The sequence below is a fragment of the Mus musculus genome, chromosome 13, assembly GCF_000001635.26.
Source record: "Mus musculus strain C57BL/6J chromosome 13, GRCm38.p6 C57BL/6J".
NCBI lineage: Eukaryota > Metazoa > Chordata > Mammalia > Rodentia > Muridae > Mus > Mus musculus.
Genome location: NC_000079.6, coordinates 98,020,221 through 98,040,244, shown reverse-complemented (window position 1 = coordinate 98,040,244; position 20,024 = coordinate 98,020,221). Strand labels below are relative to the sequence as shown.

The following is a 20,024-nucleotide window of genomic DNA, read 5'->3' as shown; positions in this document are numbered from 1 at the left end:
AGAGGGAAGGGAGAGAGGGAAGGAGGAAGGAAGAGAGGGACAGAGATTAACAATCTGGGCCTGGCGTTGAACACCACAAATACCACCCCCCCCTTCCCTCCAAGAAGACCACACCATCCAATCCTTCTAATCCTTTCAAAGAGTTCCACTCCCTGGTGACCAAGCATGTGAACCTATGGGGGCCATTCTCACTCAAACCATCACAGCCCCAAGATCATTGAAAAAGAAATAAGCTTCATTTTCTCACTTGCCTTCTTGTTCTTAGTCAGTCTTTTACCCTTAGGGTTTTCCTTTTGTTGACCTTGAACTTGTTATGTAGCCAAGAATGACTTTAAATGGCTCAGCCTCCACCCTCCACCTCCCAAGCACCGAGATTACAGGCATGCACTACCTCCATGCCTGCTTTATACCCTAAGACTTTCTGAAGAGCAATGCCCTGACCTAGGCTTGGAAGATGCTCGAAAAAGTACGACTTCTTTCACCAATAGTACCTAGAAAACGCTCTGCATGAAACCTTCCGAGACCCATGTGCATTTGACCCGTCACAGGTTCTAGTGAGTCAGGAATCAGGAACTTGTGTAGCCTTGTTCAACTCAGCTGATCAATGAAAGGTCCTTAGGAAGTGCTCTGAGGAAGGTACTCTGGAGAGTGATGCTGTTCTGCATCTCTCATCTCTTCTGACCCTTCCTCACAGGCCTCATTGTTTTTTCCATCGTCACCTGGCTTCTCTTCATCTACCAGCACAGCAGCATTCTCTGCAAGCGGCCTAAGGAGGCGTCTTTGAACCTACTCATGGTCACTTTGTACACGGGAAGCCGTCTGTACCTCCTAACACCCTGTCGAAATTCCCTTTACCTTCTTGGGCTTTTGAGACGCAGGCCTTCCCTTATATGAGGCGTGGAGTATACACACTAGTGGTCATGGGGAAGGGAAATTTCTGAGTGCTAAGTTGACTTTTCTTCGTGATTAGTAGCTCAACAGAGATTTGGCTTAAGTAGCACATCTTGTCTAGGCAGTCAGAATTCAGTCAGCCATCTATCATTTTCCCCTTTGCATTGCGATATCCCGACCACTCCCATGAAGAGAATCTATTTATTGCTCGTTCACACTGCTGGTCTAGAATCTTCTTTGGTGTTTGTGTGATGGAAAAAGTGTAACATCAGGATCATTGCCTGGAAATGGTAATCTCAAGCATTTGTCACTGGGAGATTGTGACTTACATGCTCAGACTCGTCTGGCTGCCAGGCAGCAAGCAGACAGCTCAGAACTCAGCTCTGCCATGAACTGGCTTTTCAGCACTATGAAAGCTACTCAGCCCTGTTTGCCTTTCTGGTGATGGCGCAGGAGGGTGGAGGGAAGTGAAGGCGGGGCACCTTGCTTGGTATCTCCTATAGTCCTGCCTAGGGCCTGCCTGATGCCTGGTTCTAAGTGTAGGTTAAGTAGCTGCAGCCTATAGCAAAGTGTAGGTGGTGGTATAAGTATATATTATGGATACCAGGGCATGCCATGTGTGTCGCAGTGACTGGAAGTGAGTGGATTCTTGCTTGAGTGTTGTTCATGTAGTTTGTGGAGAAACAGTGGACTGGTCTCCATACCTGAGTGTTTCTAGTAAGTCAGTGTTAGTAGCGCAAGAGCGTTGTTATCCATACAGAGTTCTCTCCCTAAGATGTTTTGTTTTAAATATTGTAACATGGGGCTTTTTAGAATGGCTGCATGTGGTACAAGTGTATCAAGATGTGAGCCCTTTAAGCCAGGGCAGCTGGGAGATATGCTGGGGGCTGAGGGTGTCTGTCACCAAGGAAGCTGTTTTCTGGGATGACGACTCAGTCGAAGATACAACACCTCCCCACCTAGTTTGGAGTGTTTAAGGCCTGATGAGTGCCATTTGCTAAGAAGCTGGGGAAGTTGAATAGTGGTGCACCTTTAGTCCCTGGACTTGGGAGGGGAGGCAGGGAGATCTTTGTGGGTTTGAGGCCAGCCTGGTCTACAGAGTCAGGGAAAGAGAAGAGAAATATATATATATAAATATATAAAGAGAAATCATGTCCCGAAAAACTAAAAAGAAAAAAAAGAAAAAAAAAAAAGAAGAGAAAAGAAGAATGGAAAGGAGGAGGGGGAGGAGGAAGAGGAGGGGGAGGAGGGAGAGGAGGAGGGGGAGGGGGAGGAGGGGGAGGAGGAGGAGAGTAGAAATATGGTTACTGAAGGCTGAGAAGGTGGGAGGCTGGGGAGAGGATGGAGGTATTATGGGGAATTTGGATGACAAGTGCCAACATCCTGACATGTGAAAGGAACATACTGTTCCATAGCACAGCAGGGTGACTGTAGTTTATAACACCTTAGATATTTTAAGAACTAGAACAGAGGCATTTACAGGCTCTGAAATCTAAGGCATGGTGGAAATGCAAATTTCTCTGATACACTGTATACATGTAAATGCATAGAAGCCTGTATCCATGAAGATAATTTGTTAGTTCCTTGAGGGTTTCATACAACTTGTTTTGATCATATTCATCCCACCTCCCCAAGTCTTCTCAGATTTAACCCCTTCCTACCCTTCCAACTTTGTGTCCTATTTTTAATCCTTCAAGACTAATTTGCCCTGCCCAAATACAATTATTCTTGGATTTGTGGTCTTCCACTGGAGTGTGGTCAACTAACCAGTGACTATATTCTTTTAAAAAAACTCTCTCTCTCTCTCTCTCTCTCTGTGTGTGTGTGTGTGTGTGCCTGCCTGCTTGCCTGTCTATGTCTGTCTCTCCCAGCCCAGCACCTAACAATTGCCAATAGCTCCACAGTTAGGGATTGGATTGTGTGCCCATTACCCAACTCCACGCTGGGATTTTGTCTGGTGCTTGCTGTCCCAACCACTGTGAGCTTATATGCATACTGTCTTGCTGTTTCCGGAAGTCAGGATGTCATTCCCCACCTCTGTCTCTTATACTCTCTCTGCCTCTTCTTCCACAATGATCCTTAGGGCTTGGGAGGGGTGCATGTGGCATATTTACATGTTTTAAGGCTGAGTGTTCCGCAGTCTCTTAGTCCCTGCATCTTGGCCAATGGTGGATCAGGACGTTAATCATCATCTAGTGTAAATAGAGGCTCCTCATGAGAGTTTCGAGATGTATTGATCTGTGGGCATGACGACGGATGCTGGCATGGATGTAGGGAGAGGGGAGCACATATTCACTTGGGGAGGTGGTACAAACTGGTGCCACCAATATAAAAAGAAGTGCGGAGATTCCTCAAATAAAGTTTAAAAATGATGAAAAGACTGCAGAAAATATTCCTCTAAGCCATAATGTGGTTTGCCGTTACTTCTTTCATCCTACAGGGAACCCCATCTTTTTCTAGGTTTTCTTTAGAGATCTAGCTCACCACTCTGTTTTCCCTAAAAGGATATTACTTTCACTAGCAAAGGTCCAAAGATAAAGATAGGGTGTCAGTCTGAGTGCATGCTCACTATTAGAATAATACTAGCCTTTCCCCATACATAAATGAAAAGCCCTCTCTCCTTCCATTTTATCACAGAATTGAAGGGTGGTGGTTTGCGCTGGAGGGAGTTTTATTGATCCTCTGGTTAGATCACTTTCTGTAGCTCACAGGCCAGCCACCCCCCAACCCTGTGGTTCACCTCGAATTTGTTTCCCTCTTAATTCAGAGTCTTTCTTCCAAATGGGTCATATTAGCAGGCGTGGGGCGAGTGTAAAACTTAGCTAAGGACTAATAGATTTGGAGAGCTTATTCTAAAAATGTAGCCCTGTAAATGACATTTTTTATATTCTAACTAGCTTGTGTGAAAGACACACAGCCCTGCTATTTTATTTACAAGCTGTAAGCCTAGTTTGGGCAGGTTTGGAGCTATGATGACTTACATCCCAGCCATGTGTCTCTCATTACTTGCTTTTTCTCCTGGCCATGAGCTCATGGTCCATCTCCTCTCATGGCAACCTCCTCCTCTCCTCTGTGTCCTTTCTCCTCCTCTGGTCTCTCCTGAGACCCCTCGCTTTATCCTCAAGTCCTGCCTTTCTCTCTCTATGGCCCAGTCACAGGCTTTAGCCTTTTATGCATCAATTAATTTGAGCAGCAAGGTTTGCATAACAAAAGCTGGTGTATGTGAAAAGTCTTTTCTCTTGGGGCAGCCAGATCTACCTGTATAGAACGCAGCATTTGAATGCATAGCAGCACCAGACCAACCCCAGCATAGCCCAAGAATTCATTTCTTGAAGTAGACTCTAAGTGAAGTCAGGGGACATAAAAGCAATTCTAAACTAAATTTACATTTTGTCTATCTCTTTGAAAGATGACTTACTTCATCTTGTTTAAGTAGTAGATTAAATTAGGAAAAAAAATATGCCCTGATTTCACTTTGAAATATAACAGCTTTAAAAAACAAAAAACAAAAAACAAAAACCTGTGGTCATTGGTGATTGGTGATTTGATTGCAACCAAAATCTGAGGCTGAGGTGCTCTCTTTAACCCATGTTTGAATTTTTCACCCCTGAGAGCCTAAAAGTAGCATGTTCATGAATGTAAAAGCTCATAAGAGACATATTAAACAGAATCATCATGTGACACATACTCAAGAGGAAAGAGGGCAATGTCTGCACACACTTTGTACAATATTTTGTACAAAATTTATGGTAACTAAGTTTAAAATTAAAATTAAAAAAAATTTTTCCATTCGACATGAATATCAGTTGCTCATTAATTTCTACCAGGTAAGTTTTTCTGAAGATCAGAGGATCAAATGTTTTCAAAATGACTCCAAATGTGTCCTTAAATATCTTCGGAATGCCAGTCAGTTTTGAAGCTCAACTCAGAAGTATCTTTGGGGAGGAGGGCTGTTCAAGGCGTTCATTTGCATTCAAATGTGGTGGCCTTTAAAGTTGAGCCAAGGAGGTGGCTTGGTGGATAAAAACCTTGTGCTTTTTAAGTGTGGGAACCAGAATTTAGATTCTCAGAACCAACATTAAAAGTGGGGCCAGTGTAGGTGCTTGCCTGTAGCCCAGTGCTTTCGAGGTAGAGACAGGGCCTCTTTGGGGCAAGCTAGCTAACAAGAGTATCTTAACAAGCATCACTGAGAGATCCTGACTCAGTAAACAAATCGCACAGTGACAGACACCTGTGTCAGCCTCTGCCGTATACATGCCCATGCTCTTGGGAACATATATGAACATTCACATACCTACAGCACAAATGCACATATATGCAATAGTAAAAAATAGACACTAAGCAATCATGAACTGTGTTTTTGGTTTAGTTTTAGGTGAGATGTGTTCATATCCAGAACTCATCCTTAAATGTTTGACTACCCCCCATGCTTGAGACTTTAGACATATAGGGGCTACATTTATGCCTGCTGGCTTAAATTCTTCCATATTTCATAAATAGCCCCTTTTCTTGTGGCAGATCATCCTGTTTTACTTCACTCAAGAATAGATAATTTGAACTATCTATATTAAGAATAATTGTGTAGTTGAGGGGTTTTGTGGGTTTTTTCTTTTTTTCATTTAATAAAACTGGAGTTGCAGGTTGTCATGAGCTGATTGACGCGAGTCCTGGGAACCGACCTCAGATCCCCTGGAAGACCACCAAGCATTGGTCACCACGGAGCCACCTCTCCATAACCCCTTAAGGAAGTATTTTAATCATTAAAAAATAAAGAAGTAGCCCCTAGCTATGGACAAAGAGAGACCTGTTGGTGGTGGTGTTCTCCTATCAGTCAGGGGCAGAGTAGATGGCAGTCCTCTGTTCATCCTAGCCTGATGCCTGACTTGGTGGCCAAAGCTGTCTTATGCCTGGGACTCATAAAAATCAAGTCAAATCAAAGCCAGGCACTACAGTGCAGGAAGAGGAAGAGAGAGAGCTTCAAACCACCATGCCACCCACAGACCTGCCCTCCAGTACACTCTCAGGTGGGCCATAGACACCCCTTACTACCATAGCACACAGCACGATGAGAGATGTCACCCAGGGTCCTGACACCTGTAGCTACCACTGTGTGTGAGTATGTGGTGGTCAGGTGGGAGAGAAGGAGAAGTGAGTGAGACGGCTTGAGCATTTGAGGAGAGATGGAACTGGAGGCTTGAGGATGGAGAGGAGTGGCCTGTTGAGTGGCCTGAGGCCACGGTGAGGTCCCAGCCTCAGCGGCTGCTAAGGGCCATGTCTGAACCTGTAGCTACGCAGCAACAGGGGTCCATATCGGAAGTTCAAGCGTTCTAATAAATTGTGAACTAAGAGTGTCTCCTTCGCCATGTTAGCTGTCTGGCACTGAGAGCTAAATGTTCACATTGGGCTGAGGCAGGGGCCTCCTAGTACATTCCAGGACAGCCTGACAAATGAGTCCTTTTCTCCTTGTGGGCAGTGAGAAAACACTCATCAATACAAGGAAGCAAATGGGTCCGTAGTGAAGTGCTAGTGCCAAACATGAGAGGAAAAGAGTTAGGCTGAGCTGCACAAGTGAGAAGGGATGGAGGGGACAGAGCCTGGTCTTCCCAGGCACCCTGGCGGCCAGAACTTTAATAAAGTACTGCTGGAACTGCAGGTGTTTGAATCAGCAGTTCAATAAAGCGAGCAACTTTGCTTCTCTCTCCGCATGCAGAGGTGGCCTCCCATCGCATGTCATCAGTTGGATGTGCTTGGGGCACCAGATGTAGGTGGGTGGAAGAGAAAAATCTGTTGGTCCCCACCTTGTACGTAACAGGCAGGGGATACAATCACTGGTTCCCAAACCAATTTGGTCCCAGCCCAAAGTGTGATTTCAGAATGCATTCACTGCCCACAAGGAGAAAAGGACTCATTTGTCAGACTGTCCTGGGATGTACTACGAGGCCCCTGCCTCAGCCTCCCCATTGCTGGGATTACAAGCATCTGAAGCACACCCAAGAAGGCACTGAAATATGTGTGAATTAGTGTGTTTCTAGAGGGGTTGTATGGTGAGGATAGGCATCATTAGGGGGCTGTTTTGGCATTTCTTAGGGAGGCAGAGCACACAGACAGTGCCATCAGCTTGCCAGCTATGAGCATGACACTTCCATGCTGGTCTGTGCATGACACTTCTGTCCTGGTCTCAGGTGTGGGGCCAGTAGATAGACGAGTGGGAGACTAGAAGGCTGGTGGACCCCCTGGCTCTGCTGAGAACTTTTCTCTTTCTCCTTTCTTTCTGGAGGGAGGGAGGGTCCTTGTGCTTAAACCTCAGGGCAGTTAAGAGCGTTCTTGCTCACTTTTTGTTGCTTAAGCCTAGACTCTGGATCCATCTTGCAAGAAGATGTAGGAAATCTTGTACAAGGAGACGAGCTTTTCTCCAGGCAAATCTTCTTAATGAGCCACTGATATTAATCTTACAGCTACTTAACCCAGGGGTAGAAATCCTTGTTTGCTGGTGCTGTGTCATTAGTGAACATAAGTACTGGAGATTATCTCTTGTTTTTATTACAGTTTGGCAATATTTAAAAAAAAAACATGTTTATCTAGTTTTCTAAGTCTGATTTAGAGAGGTGATCCTGCCTTCTGGGTGGGCCTTGAAGACAACATGAATAGGCCCTTAAAGCAGAATAGGTAAAGTTACTGATACTATTATCAACCCAAGGTTGCTACAGCAACAAGTAGTTTGCTTGCACTTCGCAAGGAGCCCACTAATTCTGCAGAGACTCCCCTGGAGCAATTTAATTAAGCGTCAGATTCTTTTAAAAGCTTGGAGGTATCCTTCTGGTGAGCTGCTCTAAACTAATGAAAGGTGAGTTGTGAGTTGGAGCCTGAGCATCATCGCAACAGTTAAGAAGTGACTTTAGGGTGAGGAGTTTTATACATTTGAAAGTTCTTTTTAAAGCCAAAAGTAATTATAATGAGAACCTATCGTTTTACTGTGGAGCATAGTGGATTCTAAAAGCCTTTGGCATTTTAGTTGTCTCTGAAACCTTTTACCAAGTAGATATAATATGTCGAGTGCACCCCATGTCTTCCACCCTCTGTCTTCTCACCCTTCCTCCTATCCTACTAGTCTTCTTTGCTCCTAGCTTATTGTTACATATGTACATACATACATACATACATGTATATACACGTATATAAAATCTAGGAACCACAAATGAAAGAAAACACACAACCTTTATCTTTCTAAGACTGGCTTGCCTGGCTTTTTTCACTTAATGTGATTGCCTCCCGCGTCTATTTTTCTACAGCAGTTGTTTTAAAAGGGAGAGAGAGAGAGAGAGAGAGCGAGCCACAGGAGACTAAGAGGGGATGTAGGGATGGAAATGTGCTGAGATCAGGGTCAGCCTTTTTAGGGGGTAGGGCTGAGGGAGAAAGCTGAATGATCCCTTTGATATTGCAAATGATTCCAGGCTACATCCTGTTTTCCAGGGTGTTCAGAATAAATGCCCGCAAGTATGGGGCGCTTTAGAGATACTGTGGCCTGGAGTGGCTTGAAGGGCACAGCACATAGCTAGCAGGATGTAGTTGCACGGCCGTCTTCCTGTCTGGTGCAGATGTGTTCCTGGAATCTTTGGCTCTGTTACCCCCTGCTTTCTGTGGCACGCTGCAGCCATTGTCTCTGCTTGAGGTTTTATTATGTAGGTTTGAGTTTCCAAAGGGACTCCTCAGCAACACCTACGCGGCAAACATCACGGCAGGCGATACACAGTTCTGTGCATCAGTGAAGTGGGCTGGAAAACCTTGCTTTAAGTTTTTGCTTCGGACGTTTGGCACTGAAAAGGCACACCCTACAGGCAAAACCGGCCTGGTTTCACTTGAAACCGGCTGGTCTTCGTGCGAATGTTACTCTTCTGCCACCTGGTGACGAAATTTGGGAATTGCATTTAAAAGCTGGCATTGAGTATAAGCTATCAGGCTGGGTGGCTCTATTCTCCATTGAGAAGAGTTGACATGACCGCATAAAATTGAGCTTTTTATTTTTTTTAATCATGAAACCTAATGTTGCTCATGAGTTTATGATCAATACCAGAGACCACTGTCACCGAGCTTCGCTTGCTTGATGAAAATAAATTCAGTTATTCTTTTAAAAAATCATTTGCTTTTACTTATGTGTATGCTTGTGTGCGGGGTGTGCATAGTGTATGTGTGGGTGCCAGTGGGGGCCAGAAAAGGATGTATAAAGTTATCAACAGTCATGGCTGCTGGGAGCTGAACTCAGATCTTCTGTAAGACCAGCAAGTGCTCTTAGCTGTCCTCATTCTTGCCTCTCCACTTCTTATTTGCATTCTGTCACCCTTATTGTCTGATTTGCCATGGAGAGCTGCCTACAGAAGGGCTTGTACGTTTTCTGTGAAATGTAAATGAAACCTCTGGCAGTACCTAGTACCGAGAGCTTAAATCCATATGGAGGTTTGAGGCAGAAGGCAACTGAAATGAACAGGAGAGGTGAATGAGGCAAGGAATGCCCCGTTTGTGAACTTTCTCTAGAACCACATCAAAAAGGTCATGGATGCTGAGAAGCTGAGGACCAGCAGGGTTGTATATCCCTATAAATGTACGTGAAAGGTTTTCAGCTAATCACCCCTGTCAGCACTTATTCTTTCCAAGGCTAAATGGTTATTTTGACTGTCTTTGAACTTGTTTCTGGGAAACTGAGTATTTGGGAACAGAACCCATCAGTCAAGGGACAGAGAAAATGTCCCCTCACCTGGGTTTCCTGTTCATCACAGAACATCCTGAATATTGTTTCCAGGAAAAGCTTTGCTGGGGCCGGGTGGGGGTAGGGGTGGGACCTGGGGTATCTGAGGCCAGCCACTGCTTAATCAGCCTGGCCAGCTGAGGTCAGTGCTGAGAGCTGTGTGGCGTGCTCCACTTTCAGTGATGCAGAAGGGACCGTTGAGTGTCTCTTAGAACCGATTAGTCGTTTTTTTTCTTTCTTCCACTGACATCTGTGGAATCCAGGGGGAGAGGCAAGTAGGATTCCCTCAGGTGGGTACCAGCCACATCCTCAGCATCTGTAGAGAGGCTTGGGGGAGGGGTGAGCATCCTTCCTTTGCAGTCAAGGACACTGATTTGTTTAAGACACAGCCCTCCTCCCACCCCCTGCCACCCCAGGATTTCCGGTGAGAGCTCCCTGCCTTGTTTACAAAGTAGCATGCACAAATAACCCCAGCGTGTGTACAGTCAGGTGATCACTTCCTTCACTCTCTGGTAGAGCTGCCTGTTACAAAGCCTGATCCAACCCTAGCTGATCCTGTGCAGAGGGTCCTGGGTGACTTGTCACGAATTTTCTTTTTCTGTCTATCTTGCCTGTCTGTCTGTCTGTCTGTCTTTCTTTCTTCCTTTCTTCCTAACTAACTAACGAATTATTTCTTTTGCAGAGGTTAGGAATTTGGAGTCTGGCAGATCACCATCGGAGGAGGAGGAGGATGCAAAGGTAAGGAAACGTGGTCACTTGGCTCATGTTCATAAAAATCCACAAGCAGGCAAGGGTGTGCCCCAAATCCAATTTCTTTTATTAGGATCACAATGGGCTACCTGTTCTGACCAAGCCTAGCCATCTTTCTGAGTTGTCACTGTCATAGGAACAAGATGACCAGCATCCTCCTCCAGGACATACTAGGCTGGAAGCATCTCATGCCCGGATATTTACTGACATTGCTTTCCCTGTGGGCAGCTTTCAGGTGTGTGTGAGCTGAACACACATCCTTTCCTTATTTTTAGCTCTCAGAGCTAATTATAAACACACACGAGTCTCCTGTTTACGTGTGCTTTTATTGGTGTTTTCCAAGAGCGTCACTCTAGCGCACGAGAAACAAACATTAATGTAGCACACATGGGATTTAATGAACTCCCTCACCTGTGTCTGTTTCAGAGCATCAAAAGCCAGGTGGATGGGCCGAGTGAACACGAAGACCAGGACCGCCTACCTCTGGGTATGTTCCAAAACGCCGCATTGCCTGCAGCCAGGGGTGGGTGCTATGGACTGGGCCCATGGTAAACAAAAAGAAAACATGCTAGTATTTCAATACTCTTTCCTGAGAACCTTGCTTGCTTCTCTCAGCCTTCCTAGCTCAATTTTCTTTAATGCTTAATGTATTTTTAACGTACAACTTGCGTTTACAATCTAAAATACACAGGAAGAACCCAGGACATTGCCTGAGGAGTTTCACCCTGCCAAACTCTGGCATGCTAGTTGCCATGGTTACTTCATTATCTCACTGTGGCGGGTCCTGGAGGCTTCAGTTCAGGAAGCGCCTGAGCCCGGGGAGTGGGCTTTGGGTACCATTCTGCCTGTTACACAGTGCTGCCCAATGTGTCCTACAGAGATGAGCCTATGTGGTCTATTCCCCACCCCCAGGGCCTCAGAAGACCTGGTGTTGCTGTGGTGTGTAGGTCCCTTAAGAGGGGTAGAGGGTAGAGGTAGTTCGTTTATTCTCAGATGTTCTATTCCCTTCCCCCTGGGCCTCTCCCCTGCTCCCCCCCCCCAAACATCCTTGGAATTATTTAGAGGCCAGCAGAGTAGAATGAAGCTTGGGTAGGAGGACTTGGGCCCAGCTGCCTGTAGATGCCTAGCCACTAGAATGTGTGTGAGCCTTCTTCAGGTGCAGGGCAGCTGATTCAGTTTGCACACCTGTCTTAGTTAGGGTGTGCATTGCTGGGAACAGATACCATAACCATGGCAACTCTTACGAAGGACAACTTTGAATTGGGAAAAGTTGGCTGGCTTACAGGTTCAGAGGTTCAGGCCAGTATCATCATGGTGGGAAGCATGGCAGCCCCCAGGCAGGCATGGTGCTGGAGGAGCTGAGAGTTCTACATCTTGTTCTGAAGGCAAAAAGGAGAAGACTGTCTTGCAAGCAGCCAGGAGGAGGGCCTCAAAGCCCACTCCTACAGTGACACACTTTCTCCAACAAGGCCACACTCACTCCCAACAGTGCCACTCCCTATGGGCCAAGCATATTCAAACCACCACCATACATGAAGGGCACCTGAAAACAGAGCTGTCTTGGAGGTGGTCCCTCGGGGCCAAAGCAAGTCCTCGGGCTAAGGAGAGTTGAGATGTATTATACAGCCGAGGTGCCTGACACGTGGAAGCATCTCGGGCAGCTTGTGACAGGGTTCCTGGAGGCTCTGGCATGGTGTTTGGCATCTGTTGTAGACACGTGTCAGAGCTGTTCCAACCGTTGGGAAATCCCGTGGCCTAGAGCAGGCCGGGAGGAAGCACCCGAAGTGTCGGTTGAGTGTGCAGCTCTGGGCTTGGCCCTTTGCCAGTGGTGGTTTGCTGGATGTCCTGGCCCGAGGTGCCACTGAACTTGGAACACAAACTTAGTTGTGTTCTGAGCAGTGTGCACGCATCTGTTACTGTTGCTATATACGGTGAGGATAATAATTTACGTCCAGAGCCCACAACATGGGAAGAGGAAGGAGAAAAAAAAATACAGCAAACTTTGAGGACTGGATGACTCTTATGGGCCCCAGAGCCGGGAGTGTGGCTCTTATTCACGCATACAGGATGTCTCATCTGTGGATTGCATCACACTCTTGGGAATGTCAGCTTTGAAGAATGTTTACTCAGACACATTGCTGGGGGAGGAGGGGTTGCCTGTTAAAAGTCTTAAATAGTGGGATTATTTTTAATTTGGGACTCTAAAACCTCTCCCCAGTCTCCTACTGGTGTATGTGTTGGGTGAGAAGATTTTTGCTTTGTAAACTGCAGTAACCCTGACTGGGCTGAGCGCTTGGTCAGTAACGTCGTTGCCTCTGAAGAGGAACATTAGGAAGACAGAGAGAGAGAGAGAGAGACAGACAGACAGACATAGACACGCCTTTCTGACTCTAGCATTTGCTCTATCGTTTATCTAAACTTTGAATTACAAGGGAAAAAGAAAGTCTCCTGAATTTATAAAATAACGTGAGAGTAGACTTTAAAGGAACCACTGAGACAGAAGAGAGAGCAGCCAGCAGTAGCAGGCAAATGTAAGCCAGAGGCAAGAATAGGAAGCTGCTCCCCCCAGAGGCCACTTCAGAACTCTTGACTTTTGTGTGTGCTGGTATTCTGTCCAGACTCTTAGAAATAAGAGTCTAATAAAAAATCCAAGGATGGAAGTGTTGCGACTTTGCTGTATTGTATTATTTTAAATTGTGTGGTACAAAAGTAGTGTTCTCTTTTGTTTTGTTTTTCGAGACAGGGTTTCTCTGTGTATCCCTACCTGTCCTGGAACTCACTTTGTAAACCAGGCTGGCCTTGAACTCAGAAATCCACCTGCCTCTGCCTCCCAAGTGCTGGGATTAAAGGCATGCGCCACCATCAACCAGGCAAGGTAGTGTTGTCTTGCAAACTAGATCAGTGTTGTTTTGGTGGAACTTTCTGTGTGATGGTTGTGTCTGGAAGTGCTCTATCCAGAACAGCAGCAAGTGCCGTATGTGTGAGCTGTGTGTCCGAGGGAGTGTAGGCTTAGATCTCTTAATTTTATCCTATTAGATGGGTCAAGTTAGGGTAAGTTCTCTTTGTGTTGTTCCTCAAGACCCCACGAGAATCATATCGGCTGTTAGTGTATACACTAGAAATGACTGTAGTTGTCGGGATTAATGGGCATGAAAGAGCTGGTGAGCTTATCCAGTCCTGTCAGAGTGAGTGGCTGGCATAGATGTTGAGGAGATGGCATTGATGTTAAGACCAAGAGTAATGACCTTGTTCTCTGTGGACATGTTAGCAAACCTGTCCACCCTTGTCATCTATCACACAGTTGAGTTATAAAAAGAAATAATGGAAAAAAAACTTTTCTATGTTTTAAGCATGCTTATGATTTCATGTTGGGCTGCATTCAAAATTATCCTGTCTGGAGAAACTGCAGGACTAGACTTTTACTCAAAGAGAGAAACTTCTGTTGAAGGGCTGGGATCTGATTCTGTAGCCGCTACAGGAAGACAGTGGGATTCCTTCCCAGTAGACAGCTGGGGAAAGGAGGCAGGGCAAAGCCCTTGGGGGCACGGGAAGGAAAGCAGGCGCTATGGCGTGGTCAGCGCTGAAGGTGAGATGGGAAAAGGACCCATTGGACCCGGTCCACGGGACTAAATGAGATAAATAAATGGCATCAAACTTTTCAGCAGAGCTGGGTTCAAGACTGCAAAGCAGCCCCGTCACAGGGAGGATGGAGGGGGGCACCTGCTGGATAAGTCTGCGGCCTGTGGGACCCAGGGTGGGGGAGGGTAATCTGCATGGGATCCTAGCCACGTGGATCCATCACCACTCAGGAATTTGCCAAACAGCAGACAGCTTGATCGCTTGCTGCTCCGCAAACTCCTGCTGAAAAATTCACTCTGAATAAAAGGAAAGCTACACGGCTTTGGTTGGAAATTAAGAATTCCCGTTGGAAGTTAAGTTCCTGTTTGAGGACCGTGAAGCGACAGTCCTAGGGTCTTCGTTGAGTCACAAAAGGCTCCCGGGAAGTGATGGCCCTGCTCTGTCAGCCAGGACTATTCGAGAGTGTGAGCTAGGCTGTACGAGCCACAGACCTGAAGTCGTGACTCTCACGCTGAAACTAAACTTCCTGTAGTAACTAATCGCGGATGCGCATGCTCTTCGTTAGATTATAGATTGTAAGCGTGCATTAGGCTAGAGTTGTGTGTCATGTAGCTATCGGCATAGGAAGAAATATGAGAGACTGGTGAAACATGGGGGCGTGTCCTAACTCTCTCTGTAAGGGGGTGGGGGGGTGGGGAGATTGAGAGCATCCTGGGGTGAGTTGGGGTGGGGTGGCGAATGGAACTGGTTGGCGTTCTTCTTGGGAAGTTTCAAGACTGAGAGGCTCTGGCAAGAAGCCGCACCTTATCTGCTGCTGCAGATTTGGCTGGCAGACAGTGGGCTTGGCACCGTGCAGAGATTTCAAACAGCATCTTGATAAGTAAGACTTTGGGGAGGAACTAGGAAGAAGGCTCAGTGGTTAAGGGTACCTGCTGCTTTCGCCGAGGACCAGAGTTTGAGTCCCAGCACCTGTGGCAATATAGTTCCAGGGGTTCTAATGCCCTCTTCTGGCCTTTTCGGGTACTGCATGCATTTACTGCATAGTTCACATATGTACATGTGGGCAAAACAATGTCATTTTGCCATCATTATTTACTCTGCATTAAGTAACTGCTGTCTAAGAAAGTCACCGAAAATGTGGCTGTACATATTTTCCACAAAGATCACGAACGCCTTTGCAAGAAGAAAAGGGAAATGGGTACACACTCTCGATGTTCTGACGGATGTGGCCAGCTCTCGCAGGGGTTCAAATTGCAATTATCTTAAACATGTGGGCCATGGTTTCCATTTTTAGTAATGTTTTCCTCGTCTTAAAGTATCTATTTTTATGGATATGTGTGTTCTGCCTGTGTGTATGTCTGTGAACCATTCAGCGAACATATGCCTGGCGCCCTCCGAGAGCATTCCCTGCAACTGGAGTAACAGACGGTTTGAGCGGACATGTGGGTGCTAAGAATCGAGCCTACATCATCTAGAAAACAGCCAGTGTCTTTAACTGCTAAGCTATCTCGATAGCCCCTATTTTTAATTTTTTAAACAGTATTTTTTGTTTTTATTGTGTTTTTGTTTTTGTTTTCGAGACAGGGTTTCTCTGTGTAGCCCTGGCTGTCCTGGAACTCACTCTGTAGACCAGGCTGGCCTCGAACTCAGAAATCAACCTGCCTCTGCCTCCCAAGTGCTGGGATTAAAGGCATGCGCCACCACCGCCCGGCCAGTATTTTTATTATTCGAACATTCTGTACATTTATACAATACGTCGTGACCACTGTTACTTCTGGGTCATTTGTTGTTGTTGTTGTTGTTTTTCCAGATAGGGGCTCATGTAATCCAGGTTGGCCTCAGACTCACCAAGTAGGTGAGGTGAGGATAACCTTAATTCCAGACGTTTCTGCCTCCACCTCCCACGCACTGAGATTAAAGTCTGCACTATGACATCTGGCTATAATTTGGAGTCATTTCATTTTGATCGCTGTTTATTACGTATAATAAGAGAAAAGGAAAGCTTTTGGTGGATGTCAGGACAAGGAGACAGATGATCTGAAGCTAGCTGTGGATAGAAACCTAACTTTGAAAGCAAACGAAATAGCAAAAACCATTTGGGAAGTGGAAGATGCAGAAATAGATGCAAACAGGGAAACCTGAGGCTGGGATTCCTCAGTTGGCAGGACACAGGCCTTCTAAGTCCCCGTGCAAAGTTTACTGGGGATATCAGCAGAGGAAACTGGAAAGCCAGGATCCAACAGAACAGCTCCCCTAAAGCAGGAAGCTAAAGCGCACCAGGGGATGGCTAGGACTCCTCTGTTGTGGGTACCTGGTGAGGATCTTTGTCTTGGCTCCTAGAGGTGAGGCAGAGTGTGTGCTCGGTTGTGCTGTTCCCACCTCTACACTTCCCCCCTCCCACCGTCAGCTAATAATTAGGACTAATTAAGTGACTTCTCAAATCTACTGATAGCAGTGGCCACAGAGCTATAAATGCTCATAAAACCACCCATGTTAATCACCTCTGAAAGAGACAATGAAAACTGTCTATGAGTCAGGGCCCTCGAGTAAATGGAAGCTGATTCCTCCCCCACCCTTCCTTCCCCCCTCCCCTACTTCTCCCCACCCTTTGCTGCCATTTCACTATGCACAATCTCTGTCAAGGCCTGGGGAATGTTGTATGAAATATGAAGGAAAAGGAAAAAGGAAAGTAATGATCTTCAAGGCTCTTGGACTTTTAGAAAGTCAGCTTTTGAGACTAATTTTTTGATAGATCTCACTATAGCGTGGGCTATAAAATAGAGATTCCTGTGAACTCTCTCTTTCTCTCCCTTTACATTCCAGGTTTTGGGTGGAGGTGGGTGGCATTTCTCTACAAGGGCCTAATTCCACCCATGGTTTGAAGGGTCCAGGCACAGGGAAGTCTTCCAAGAAGGGGATTGCAAAGGCAGAGTTATTTGTGTAAAAACTGGGTGCTTTTAATTCATTTCAAATTGGTGGTCGTCAAGTTTTTAAAAAGAGTTGTGGTAGAAGAAAATTTCTGGCCTAGGCATTTGGCTGCAAGTTTGTTAAAAGGTCAGTTTGGTTCCCTTGCTGAGTTCTGCCTCTTTGTGTTAGTGGCTTCCTTGTTTGGGTAAAGTTCTCCTCATGAAGTGTGAGAAAGGAATGCTTGTTTTCCCTTAAATGAGATTGCTGGAATATTTGTTGACCAACATTCATCCCATACATTAAAAGAAAGACTACTTGGGGATTTTTAGGATATTATAAACTGTAATCTGTAGGCTTAGAGAACAAAAAGAAACTGCAGCTTTGCTGAAGGGAAGCCATCGATTTTGCTGTATTTTCTTCCAATGAGAAGCCCCACAGAGTTGTCAAGTTGTAGGATGCTGGCTGCTCCCGTGATGGGCCTAATGTTCTTCATATTGTTAGTTCTAATATGTATTATGGAAGAGGAAATAAAAAGAACAATATGACAACCACTTGAACCTCACTGCTACTGGAAACCCTGCTGCTTGTTCTAAGCTTTGCCTACGTACCAGGATGGAAACTTTAGAAATTCTGAAGCTGGTCCTAAGGTTCAAATCGGTCTGGATGGAGCGTGAACATCAAGACTTAGCAAAGGGCCCTGTCTTAGTCAGGGTTTCTATTCCTGCACCAACATAATGGCAAAGCAAGTTGGGGAGGAAAGGGTTTATTCAGCTTACACATTGCTGTTCATCACCAAAGGAAGTCAGGATTGGAACTCAAGTAAGTCAGGAAGCAGGAGCTGATGCAGAGGCCATGGAGGGATGCTGCTTACTGGCTTGCTTCCCCTGGCTTGCTCAGCTTGCTTTCTTAAAGAACCCAGGACTACCAGCCCAGAGATGGCACCACCCACAATGGGCCCTCCTACCCTTGATCACTAATTGAGAAAATGCCTTACAGCTGGATCTCATGGAGGCATTTCCTCAAGGAAGACTCCTTTTTCTGTGATAACTCCAGCTGTGTCAAGTTGACACACAAAACCGGCCAGTACAGGCTCCATGTGGGTGTAGGGGGAGTCGAGGCTGAAAGCCACAGTAGGGATCAGTGGCAAGCTACCCAGTTCTCAGTGCCATTACCACTGAGAAGTGGAGCTGCACTCCTATCTCCAGGGATTCAGAAAGGACGGAGTAGAAGCCTGGCTATATTAGGTTTGCCAGCTCTCAGCAATCATCACTTCTGTCTCATTTTTTAAGGAAAGTTTTGGACTTAGGTACCTTGGCCCAGCTTCTCATTTGTGATACTTTATTGTATTTAGTCATCATATTTCCCCTAACTTCCTGGCTGTGAGAGTGTTTCACACTTTTCCTGCGTTCTGATGATCTTACAGTTTTGAGGTGAGCTGGTCAGGAGTTTTACAGATGTTTCATAGATGGAATTTAAATGTTTTCCCATCATTAAAGTTAAAGGTTTTGGAGGGAAGATTAGCTGGGTGGTGATAGTGCTTGCCACTAATCCCAGCACCTAGGAGGCGGGGGCAGGCAGATCTCTGAGTTCAAGGCCAGCCTGGTCTACAGAGGGAGTTCCAGGACAGCCAGGGTTACACAGGGAAACCCTGTCTCAACAAAATAAAACAAATCAAAACAAAGCAGAAAGAAAGAAAAATAGGTGAAGTACCATATCCGTATCCATCATATGACACGAAGGGTTTGTCCTATCAACTTTATTAATCACCATTGATGTTGATGTTCATCTCCTGGATGTGGCCATGTTGGCCATTTTCTTTCCTGTAAAGTTACTTCTCTTCACCCCTTCCTCATTCCGTAGTCTTTGGAAGGAAGTCAGGATGTTTAGTCCAGAGTTAAGGAGCAGGAGTTGTCTGCGTGCTTTCGTATGGGTGGGGCAGCTCCATAAACTGGAATTCTTTTACATGGAAGGTTTGTATTCCTCCACTATTTGGTCATTTAATAACTAATATCTTAACAAAGATTTCAAAAATAATAATCTAATGATGTTTTGTGGTGGAAACAATGTAGCCTTTGTATTAGGGACTATCTTAATTGGCTTGTGGTACCCTTTTTATATCTTCATTGGTGTAAAAGTGTGTGTGTGTGTTTAGCATGGTGAAAATATCATTTATGATTTGTTAATTGATGATACAGGATACCTTGAATTTGTCAAAAGTCATAGAACTTTATAGCACATTAACTGAACCTTAATGTATACACACAAACAAATGAAAATCAGTAGTGGGTGTCTTAGTGTTTCTATTGCTGTAAAGAGACACCATGACTATAGCAGCTATTATGAAGGAAAACATTTAAATGGGGCTGGCTTATAAGTTCAGGGCTTTAGTTCATCATCATGATGGAGGAAAATGTGGCAGCATGCAGGCAGACATGGTGCTGGAGAAGAAGCTGAGAGTTCTACATCTGGATACACAGGCAGCTGGAAGAAAGAGATACTGGGCCTGGCTTGAGTTTCTGAAATCCAAGGTTCAAATCTGCTTCTTTGAGGATAGGGTTTAGACGCAAGTATTTATAGGAATAATAAACACTGTGGTCTGTGGCTTGAGAAAGGGGGATTGAATAATGAAGTCATTTCATTATTGTGGTCTTCATTATGTGTAATCAAACCTTTTGGTTTTTCACAGGAATGGCTCCATTAGTGTGATCTGAGGGCAGCTGTGGTCTCTTGGATATCAAATAGTCATATCAGACACTTGTGTAAATGTGAGTGACATGAAGGGTGGGTGACTTTTAACAGGTTTGAGTGACTTCCAAGTTTCTGTAAAACAGGGGCCACTGTTACCTGCCTGATCAGTGTATCAGAGCTGCTATCTACACCTGGGTTCTAAGACTTCTAAGATCGATGATAAAAGAAGTAACCATAAGGAAACAGAGCTGCTTGCTCTGGAGGTAATGGGGTGAATATTTCAGGAGTATGCTGTAGAAATACACTGAAAAGAAATTCTATTTCTTTTAATATTTATTTCAAATATTTAAAGCATACTGGAAATGTCTTTCATTGCTTTATGCTAGAATCTCCTTTATTCCTCGTGATGACTCCTGCAGGACAGATGTTATGGTCCAATTTTAACTGTGCTAAGTTCAGAACTTCTGAG

The 20,024-nt window shown here is 45.3% G+C and overlaps 1 protein-coding gene and 1 non-coding gene across 8 annotated transcripts in view; both read left to right on the top strand.

The window, feature by feature from the left end:
- Positions 1–20,024, top strand: part of Arhgef28 (Rho guanine nucleotide exchange factor (GEF) 28) — a 308,082-nt gene that overhangs the window by 166,431 nt on the left and 121,627 nt on the right. For 6 of the 7 annotated variants that reach the window (XR_873729.2, XM_006517518.3, NM_012026.2 and 3 more), the window contains 2 exons: positions 10,314–10,369; positions 10,808–10,868. Coding sequence is in view for 5 of the 7 variants with exons in the window: in XM_006517518.3 (XP_006517581.1) it covers positions 10,314–10,369; positions 10,808–10,868 (117 nt within the window). In the remaining 2 variants the exon portion in view is untranslated. Of the gene's footprint in view, positions 1–10,107; positions 10,205–10,313; positions 10,370–10,807; positions 10,869–20,024 lie in introns of those variants that run through there. The other variant, XM_006517522.3, reaches the window with a different exon arrangement.
- LOC115488224 lies at positions 5,669–5,811 on the top strand. The gene has a single exon (XR_003950736.1). It is a non-coding gene; the product is annotated as a small nucleolar RNA SNORA48 (small nucleolar RNA).